We start from the raw sequence: 10,520 nt of genomic DNA on the forward strand, positions 1-10,520 counted from the left end.
GGCCACAAACCATCTCTGGATATCCTTCAATACAGACAAGATATATGTCACTGAACAGTACAATGCTGTAAACCATTTTGATAGATAGATAAGATAGATAGATGGATGGATGGATGGATGGATGGATGGATGGATGGATGGATGGATGGATGGATGGATGGATGGATGAAAACAAACCCTATGCTACTAATAATTAAATATTCATGTATAAGATTCTATTTGTGCCATTTAGTTACTAAATAATCAAGAAAACGTGGAATACACAAGAGAAAATTAATGTGATGTATATGATGTATTCCGTGTCATTTTTAGAAGAGAATCCTCCAGTTATTTGAACCACTTGGTCAATTCAAAAAGGTAGTTAAATGAAGTAATGTGTGAAAACACTACAGAATGTATATCCCCACTTGATTTGTTAAACTGCTGTATGTGAACTATTTATAGACTGTACTCACATCAAATGAACATGACACAAATATATATGGTTACAAAATATTTATTTTAACATATTTACCATCGAAGCCATAAAGCACTTTTCATACAGAAATACAACAAACATGCATAGACCAATGTGGCCTGTCCCAAGGTATATTTAACACAGTAAATATAAGCATGTCACTTTACAAATAATAATATAAATATGTATTTAAAAATATCCACATAATAAATTTAATCAGACCAAGGACAGCAGATTACTCTAATCATTCCACCGCTGCTAAAAAAAATAATAATCCAATTTTAGCTCATGTGAGAGTTATCCATAATTCCACTCACTGCTTTCCATGAGCACACCAACCAGCTGCTAAACAATTCTGAGATATGTTAAACATCCAAAATTTAATTAGCTCCAGTGGATTATCAATCAAATTGTGTTTTAAGACAAAAAAAATTCACAGACAAAACAAGCTAAAATATGGGCAGGATGGAAGCACTTCTGTGAATAGACTTGAGGTAGACTTGTATGCATGAAATGTGTCCTCGTTTGATGGCACATCTTTCATTGTCCATTCCCAATGCAAATAAATCCCCATATGCAGCATCTCACGTTTAGAGTTAAGGCATGTATTTCTTACGTTATGGTCCAGCGTTTCACTGTCAGTGTCCCTAGCATTTAATGCTGCCTGACTGCTAACCCAGAGTGTAGTACTACGTCATCCTTCTAAAAACACGTTACAGGAACAGTGCACTCCATAATTCTTCTTCTTTGACAGAAATGTTATTAAGCTAATATTTGGACAATGTGTTTTCATTTCTCTCAGAATGTTTTTTTTTTTTTATACCAGTAACGCTGTATCATAACGCTCCAGAAGTTGGATGGTAGTTCTCACAACTCTAGCTTCAATTCTTCAGCTTTTTTTCTGAATGTATTGAACCATCACGAAGAACGTCTTTGGCACACGCGCTAGTCACTCACTGACAGCAATGCCTTCCAGATTCTAGAAGATTATCAATTGTCAGTTTACCACTATGAGGTTGTCTTCATATGTTTCCAAATTCCTCTCTTTTTATGTGTCCAATGATGTGACACTTCTTTAATTCCATTGGGCATTTTCATTAGCTTGGCAAAGTCGAATGAGTTCTTAATGGAATGTTCAATGTCTTCCAATCTGTAAAAACAATAAATATCTGTTGTTAATGTTATGGTAATTAAAGAGCATTCAAGTAAATATACAGCATGAAATCCACTTGATGTGCCTTTTTACAAAGTGTTTGAAATATAGTACATTTTTAATGTGAGAATAGGCTAAAAGAATTCCCTTATGGTGACCAGTATTGAATATGCTTTGTTATCCCATTACTTGTAACACGTGTGGAAAGTTTCACAACACATGCAAATGGGATTTCTAAAAGCATATCCACTTCAAATTTGCTGTTAAAAGTTCAATTTCCTTTGAAAGTTAAAATACCTTTTTCTCTATTTCACTGATTATGCTATCAACTAGAATGCATCTGAAAAGCTGTAACATTTGTCTATAGATTATGGACTTATTTTATCATAATACAATCAAAATTGCTATTTTCTGAATTTCTTTGCAAGATATTCAGACATCTCGACTGTTGACAAAACTGCAGGCTTCAAAATCGTTGTAGCTTGTAAATGTCTATTGGAGACGGTCATTGTGAGCTCTTCAGAGAAGGGACTCCTTTTCATAAGTGTCACTTTTATGTCTGAAGCACTTTTCCCCATTATGTGTAGCCGAGCCCCGCTTTCCCCTACCGTAGGTGCGGGGGAACTGGTGGCTAGGTACCGGAGCTCCACGCGATCGGGGAGCTGCTCCGGTGGTTGTGGCCATCTTGTTTTCTCGTGCATGCGCAAGGCAACACATCGCGCATGCGCAGAAGGGATTAAGTACGGAGGCTATTACAAGGGGTTCCGCACACGCGGCCGCGGGACTACGAGTCCCAGAGTCCTTAGAGAGGAACAACACATGGAGCAGTACAGCCAATAGGGCTGAGGGATCCTCGCAAGGCGCAGGAAGGATATACTTTGGCCGAAAGGGAGCGCGCCAATTGGAGCAGAGGAGGCAACAGAGTAAGTCGTGTTCAGGGAGCAGTGCTTAACTGGACTAGGCCTAGATTAGCCCCCACAGGCCCCTGTTAGGTCCTGAACCCGTTCCAGCTTGTGGTGCTGCAGGGAAGGCCCCCATATAGGGAAGCTTCCCCTTAGTTCACCACAAATAGTATTAGTAAACTGGTGACAGGACGCCACACTGTGAGCTACGGCCTGCGGTCTGGGACCAGACCACAGGCACACCATAGACTTTAAGGAGACACTTCAGCTGGAGCTCCCTCAAGAGGCGGACGCCTCCGGCAAAGAGATAGAGGATTCGGCAGACCCGTTTCGTGGGCTCATAGTGCGGTTCTGAGGATCTACCATCACCACATTAACCTGGTCTGGCCTGACACCAGGACAGGTACCACGTGCACCAACAGCCTTACACAGGGGGTAGCACTGCTCCGCACACACTTTGGGTGGGCATTACTCTTGGACACCGTGCGGTTAGGTGCCCAGAGAACCGCAGTACTTAGGGGAAACCTCACCGGGGAGTGGACATAGTGGGGAACCTGGTGTGGGAAATATATCGTGTGGGGTACTACTGTTCTGTGTAATTATTATTAGCTTGCTAGTAAACTGTTAACATTATACCTGTGTGGTGTGTATTACTATTCTTGTATTGGTTCCTGTGAGGGGTTATCCTGCAGAGCTAGGATCCCTCCCAGGTGGAGGCGCTGTACCGAGGAGAACGAGAGCTCATCCCAGGCTCCCAGCGGTGGAGGCTTAGGCCTTCTGTGAGCCACAGTTAAAGGCAGCATGCGTAGTTCCCTTAGTTACGGGGAAAGGGGGTTACATGTGTTATTTGTATTATTTGTTATTTATATGATTGTCACGTGTATAACTGCTGTGAAGCGCTATGTACATTAATAGCGCACTATAAATAAAGACATGCATACATTGTACAAGAGAACCAACATGAAATCCAAACTGATTTGAACCGCTGCAAAGTTATTGGTCAATAAGCACCCATGTGGTCTCTCACCTTTTCATCTTCTTGCTTCTGCTTGGGTGCTTATGAATGCATTTTCCTCCAAACCTCTGCCCCCTGCAGGCTTTGGCCTCCTGAACTTGGCTCCTGTCTTTTGCAAGAGAAGACTGGGCCCTGCATGAAAATAAACAGAGTCTTGTAAAACACAAATGAAGAAACACCTTTCCCCAACACATACTCCTCAGATAAAGAAAAGCTCTGATACAGGTGTATTTAAAGTGAGCTATGTAAATACTCTGGATGGAACATTTGCACACACCGGAGTTCTGTTGCAGTTTGGCAGAAGTCCAGGCATTTCTTGTCTTTACGCTTGGCACAGAGACACCTGCTTGTAGGTTCAGGGAGTTTTTCTGTGTCTGTGTCCTGCAATGCCCGTCTGATCCGAGGGCCTCCGAGACCGTAAGGCACCGTTCGCCTGCAATAAAAAGTTTGCACATTTCAATTTTTTTTCTCCAAAACTAATCTCAATAGCTTGTAATGCTCATAGTGTAGATGCTACTATTTTGTAATCACGGATCCACTGTGATTTTAGAAATTACTTGCATTTAAAAAAAAAAACATGAAAACCCAAATAGCAAACCCAGTAATAATTATGTGCTATATATTAAATCACAGTATATTTTGTATATAAATTAATTTTATTTTACATATCTGTTATTGAAGTTATAAATGGTTGCATTTGAATGAATCTGCAAAACAAACATAATGACCACACACAATACAATTGTTACATATGATTGATCATTCTGACCAAGCTAATGTTTCACACAATTGCACTTTCACTTTATACGATTTGCTTTAGCATAAACATATTTTGTATCAATACTGAAATTGTTACTTAGCAGCAAATGTTATAAACTACACACTTCTCTCACAGTGCACTGTAGCAGTAACCTTTGTACAAGAAAGGCCCTCATTTTCTGCGCACTTAATTATATACAATTTCGCAAATTGCCAGACTCGGTTTCACAGTAGCATACTGTACAAGTACATTACACAGGTTGCTACGTGCATTTTAATTAATAACTTCTTAATGGTTCTTAAATCATAGTTTAGGAGTATATCTCTGTGAATGGCTGGGAGGCATGAAGCAAGGCAAATATTTACAGTTTAGGACATTACACCAGCAGTGCTATGCAATCAGTGCCACACATAGCTCCTGCCTGTCAGAAGGCTCAAGTCATGTCAACAGAAATGAAGCAGATTTTGCTACTTTGCGCTTTACAGTATAAAATCTGCATGCAAATAAGTATACAAAATAGAGGTCAGAAATTATTGGCAGCCAAAGTTATTTGTCTCCAATTTGTTTGGTGTTCAGATAAGGCATGGCCACTATCCATACACAATTTCAAGTTAGGTTTATGCAGTGTTTGGAAACTGTTAAAATTGAGCAGTTTGTTTGCCCAGAGATTAAACGGTTTTGTTTTCTATGTGATTTCTCTATTGGCTGTTTCAGGTACAGTATGCATTGCACGGCCTGTGTTAATTGCATTAAAGCTACTCGCCTCCACATGGATTTACCAACAAGCTCCTCTGTTGTTGCTGCAGAGATCCATGATGAAAACTCAGCAAAGGGCTTGTAAAATGCAGGGGATAGGCATTGGGGTTAGGAAATAGGTAATAAAAGCCAAATATCAAGTAAACTCTAACGTTTTCGAGTAAGCAGACGGAGGACAAATTAGGCGTGCCAAATGGTCATTCATTACCTGCTGTCAATTGCAGTGTTTCTAGGTTTTTATGACTGAGAATAGCAATTATTTCAAAATCAGCTGAGCATCTACTTTATTGTGTGGATGTTTTTCTTAAACAATGTCTTCTACAGATTATAATTTGAATGACTCACTGTAATATACAGTATATTCTCTTTATTCAAACAGGTTCATTGATGCACCTGGTAATATTGTGTATTATATGTAGTGCCTCATTTTATTGTATTGCTTAATCCTATTAATTTGTATTGAAATATGAATGCAGATATTGGATTTGAAACTGTAATTTAACCATCTACATAGTTTAGCAACTCTCTCAAATCATTCCAAAAAGTTATTTTACTTGTGATCAGGAATAGATAGTTTGCAGAATGCAATACATTTTGTTAGGAAAATATTTATAAAACATTGTTGTATATATAGAGTCTTCAGACATTTTGTAAAACTTCATAATGTGCTTAATGACACCCTAATGAGAATATTGCACTATATCAAGAATGAGCTTTGGATATACCAGAAAGGAGACAACTGTGACATCATAAAAGCAGACTCTTATGATCCTACAAGCTCAAGAGAACAACAATAAACATATACTGTATTAGTAATATTCCTGTTAATCCAACAAAAAAACCTTTTAAACATGCAATTAGATACATTTTCCCCATGACCACTGGAGATTCAATTGCTTTGAACTATAAGCCCAATAATGAGATGCTGAGGCTGAAGTGAGGTGCAGGAGAAAGATACTGGACTTACTCAGGGGTGTTGATCCATATGATGTCCAGGTGACAGAAATAGACACACTCTTTGTCCATCAGAGAAGAACAGGAGCAGCGTTTAAACCTGCGTGGTGGCCAGGGAGAGCCAGAGGAGCGGTGAGCAGCAGCCACTTCAGCAGGAGCTGGAGATCCATCATGGAGGGAGAGTGGGCTGCCTGACACTGCAAAGAGAGCATATGCTGTGTTAGCTGAGAAGGCCCAATGGCTCTGGGTCCAGATACACAATGATCTATGATGAGACATTCCCTCATTGTTCCTTACGTGTGTGCCTGCTGCTTTTGCTGCTCTGCAAACAGTGGATGCCCCTGGTTTTAACTCTGCTGCTATGCAAACAGAGGATGCCCCTGGTTAAACACAGAGCATAAACTATATTGCATTTGGGCATATGTAATTTACTTTAACATAACCAGCACAGTATCCTCTGATTGAGAACACACATTATGGACAATGCTGCCTCTTCGGTAGAGATGTAAAGGAACAGTCCTCCTCCTAGACCTAGACAATCTGCAGATTCAACCTCTAACTCGATATACATTCTATGCAGGGAACCTGAATAATCAAATGCACTCTGACACAGATCTATCTACCCAGAGACAATAAACAAAAATGTGTTCCCATAAATGTTTGGAATCTATATATATTAAAGATTATAATCTGGGCACAGAAGAACTAGGAAGGTATTGTGGGGTATATGTATCAATATCCACAGGCTGCAAAATTGGTGCCAAAATGTACCATCATTGTCTTTAAAGGGGAAAAAATAAATGTTGCCATTAGTAAACGAACTGCAATTTTTTGTGTGCCAGTTTAGCAGCCAGGAGACTTATAAAGTGCCCTCCCTACGGCATAGGCAGTGATGTGGTAGCATTGTACATTACATGTGCCAGAACAGGTTACATATATTGCAATAAGCAAAGCTCCAGCTGGCGTCTATTATTGTGCAAGTTTTGTTAACTGTGACGCAATTGAGTTAAATCCATTAGGTAATGGTAACTGCAATGAACAAGAAAGTGAGCATGAATGCAGAATGTCCCTGATTATCATTAGAGCATTCCTGCAATACAGTACAAAGCAAGCAGTACTTAGGGAACGAATAATGGGGTTATAGATTGTAAGCTCTCTGGAGGCAGGGTATCTTTTTGCTTTATGTTATCATTTTACCTGTTGCACGTAATGCCATTCTTTGTCATTTAATTACCTCCTATTGTAATGTAGGGAAGCGTTGTGTACATTGTTGGCACGGTATAAATAAACTGATAGATACATATAGTATTGCACAGTATATACTGTAGTTACTGTAAATATGGGCAGCGTGTGTTATCCATGTGCTGTTTCCATAGGTGATTGTTACCAATGAGCAGCTGTAAAAGATCTGAGATTCTGTGCAGCACCAAGGGGAAACTTTGCAGCTGCAGTAGAAATGCTGCTACTGTATGCACAGATCTTTGTAACAAGTATCTGAAACCAGTGGGCACTGCTGCTGCCTACTCTGCTTGTTCATTAGTTCTGCTACTAAGTTATCTTCTAACCACTGAGACAACATCACAACTACCTGTAAGTCCCATGATTAGAATATACACTGTGCCTGCTGAAAATACATCACACGTCTTATATTACAAGTCACTCAATCACCCCAGAGAAGAAGCAAACTACAGTATCAGAACACCGCGTCCCCTATCTAAGACACTGCATGTAGCCCTATGATAGAGTAAATTAACGTGTACATTTAATGATTGCCACTGTCTCACTACTAAATCACTATTAAACGGGGGGGGGGGGGGGGAGGCGATGCACTGTACCAGTGCCAGCGGGCTGCAAAACTGGAGGCAAGAAAAAGTAGCACCTGCCTTGTTACAGAGAAAAAAAAAACCCCACTGAAAGCAATGAAACTTCACCCCCTTTCCTCCTATTGTACAGTGTATCAGGTATTTCATGGCATCAGTTTTGCATATTTGGATATATTATCCTCCATGTATATCGTTTAAGGTTTTACCCTACTTCAGTAACTCTGTTAGGGCTACAGTACATTACATTGTGTCCATTGGGTGTTAAAACAGTAACACATAATCCAAGCCATTGGACAGGGCATGTCCTGCAGCCTGCTCACTGAGATCACACCTGCTCACTGAGATCACACCTGCTCACTGAGATCACACCTGCGTTCTGGATCTCCCTGCACCAGGTTTCGCTTCTCTTGATTACTCAGCCAAGCAGCTCCAGGACTTCACACCCTATCATTTCATTTCACAATCGCTCTGCTCCATCCCCTCAAGTCTACATTGTACTACTGTATTTGCTCTTTAAATTGAGTGCTCACTGCGCACGCTACAGTATAACACCCAGGACACGTTTTTTTCCATCCTGACTGTCAGGTTGATCTCCCTGTGAATCCCTTCCTCATAAACACGATCTGCTGCTCTTTGCACCTGATCATTTAAGGCTGCCAACTGCATTCAAAATATAAGAATAAAGCACTATAATAATGATGCCTTTTTATAGGAATGATACATTGTATTAAAAAGTATGTGTGTGTGTTATAATGGCACACAATAATGCCACAATAATAATACTGCTGACATTATTGATGGTAATAATAATAATAATAATAATAATAATAATAATAATAATAATAATAATAATAGAAATAATATCACAAGAATTACCAGCACTATATAATTGACGCATCTTATAATATAATAGTTTGATTTACTGCTCCTTGGTAAGTAAAATGGGCAAACTAAATGTGCATTTACAGAAACAAATTTGTTAATATGTGTTTTGAGGGAGGCAGGTGAGACAAAAACTCTCAGCAATTTCAGTGCCAGTATGTGCAGAATACACAATAAAAAAACTCAACAGACACCAGCCTTATAAACATTCCTTAATATTTACCCCCATGAGTAATTTACCCCCTAGACTGGAGTCAGGGAGGCACGTTGCACATTGTGCAGTAGGAGCCCCGGCACAATATTCACTACGATCTTGGGGACACCCCAGCTGAACTGCGTGATAATAATCAGGAATGCGGGATTTACTGTGTGCATACTGCTATACTGTGAATGCTAAATTAAGTCATATTTAGTGTGTTAATATCAGCCCATGGAGGTAATGTGTTAACTACACATTTTATCAAAATAATTCCCTTTTGTATACATTTTTCTTTCTATGTATGAGAATCGACAAGAGCTATATGTATTAGCATTATGTGCTAATTCATGAAAAGGCTGAGGTATTAACACTAGCTCAGTGATCTGTGCAGTAGCACCTTGCAACTATTAGATTCCTCATTTCCAAGTTCTTCTAGATAAATTGCATGATATTTAAACATGAAGAACATATATGTCATACATATAAACATCATATCAACATCTAGATAAGGAAAATCCAAATATCCTGTTCAATGCAATAATAGGAGTTTACTGTACCTGTTCCATGTGCCCCGTGAAACAGCACAAACAGCAGAGAAAGAACCATCTGTAAATCCATTGTGAAACTGGACAAATACATCTTCTAGGTGATGAGCAATAAAAAGAAAGCAATCCCCAAAAAAATTCTGTTAATAAATTATTTTAATAGGTATGCTCTGTCGCCCTTTTTTTTATATTTTAGAAAAAGAAAAAAAATATATAGAACTTTCCCCTAGTATTGATAAATGAGATTAAATGTTCTTAATCAATTATCCAAAGTCCAATCAGAAGAAGTAGATCAGGGGGTTCTTAGTCCTTTGAGAGGTCCCAACAAGATTGTGGTTCAGCCAGCTTTCCTCTTCCTTTTTATATTGAACCGCCATAGAGTTTGTAAACAGCCCTGAATGTATATTATCCTGAGACAATGTTATTGTGCTATTAGTCACCGAGAAGCAACGTGCAGACTGAGATAAGGGTAGGCTGGAAAGGAAATCTCTGGTAACCTCACAGAGGGAGACGCCGTCTGACAAACCAGGGGCAGGGCTAAGAGAAATCCCTTAGTCCCTTTAAACCTGCCGCTCTGGGTTCCTACCAGTAGGGGGAGTGTCAGCCCTACCTAGAGGACACAGCACACAGAGAGTTCCAGGGCTTGCACTGCACGGAGGATTCTCCTAGTCTCACATCAGTAGAGCTATTGCTTCACCTGTTAACTAAATATTGCCACTGACTGGAAGAACAAGAAATGTATGTCCAGGGTTGCTTAAAAGAACTGAACGTTTTTATTATTTTGCATCACTGCTCTTACTATTAGACAGTTGATAACTTTAATATTATTGAATGTGTCATTATATTGGAGTGCAAAATCTGCACTCATGGCTTGTCACATCAAACTTTTCTGTTGAATATACAATTATACAGTATTGAGTAATGGGAATGAAATTGTTATTTTCGGGTTATTCATATAGTGCATTTCCATCAGATTTAAGAATACTGGCATCAAAACGATTGGAGCTCAAAAGTTCAAAACCAAAGAGTTATTAGGATATACGGTTTCATTGATGACAAGAGGTATTTTGAACA

The 10,520-nt window shown here is 39.3% G+C and overlaps 1 protein-coding gene across 1 annotated transcript; it reads right to left on the minus strand.

The window, feature by feature from the left end:
• Positions 1 to 480: 480 nt before the first annotated feature.
• Positions 481 to 9,930, minus strand: EDN1 (endothelin 1). The gene is made up of 5 exons (XM_075585696.1): positions 9,459 to 9,930; positions 6,011 to 6,194; positions 3,805 to 3,960; positions 3,540 to 3,659; positions 481 to 1,607 (listed from the first exon to the last, which is right to left on the minus strand). The coding sequence occupies exons 1-5, from the start codon at positions 9,538 to 9,540 to the stop codon at positions 1,466 to 1,468; spliced, it is 684 nt and encodes a 227-aa protein (XP_075441811.1). The 5' UTR covers positions 9,541 to 9,930; the 3' UTR covers positions 481 to 1,465.
• Between the last annotated feature and the right edge of the window lie 590 nt (positions 9,931 to 10,520).

Source organism: Ascaphus truei, chromosome 2 (genome assembly GCF_040206685.1).
Source record: "Ascaphus truei isolate aAscTru1 chromosome 2, aAscTru1.hap1, whole genome shotgun sequence".
In the NCBI taxonomy this organism is placed as follows: Eukaryota; Metazoa; Chordata; class Amphibia; order Anura; family Ascaphidae; genus Ascaphus; species Ascaphus truei.

What these genes read in the sequence shown, in the direction of transcription:
- EDN1 (XM_075585696.1), bottom strand. Translation starts at nt 9,540, where the DNA reads ATGTATTTGTCCAGTTTCACAATGGATTTACAGATGGTTCTTTCTCTG. An exon ending in TCACGGGGCACATGGAACAG is followed by an intron (nt 6,195 to 9,458) that starts GTACAGTAAACT and finishes CTCTCTTTGCAG; the next exon opens with TGTCAGGCAGCCCACTCTCC. An exon ending in ATATGGATCAACACCCCTGA is followed by an intron (nt 3,961 to 6,010) that starts GTAAGTCCAGTA and finishes TTTTTATTGCAG; the next exon opens with GCGAACGGTGCCTTACGGTC.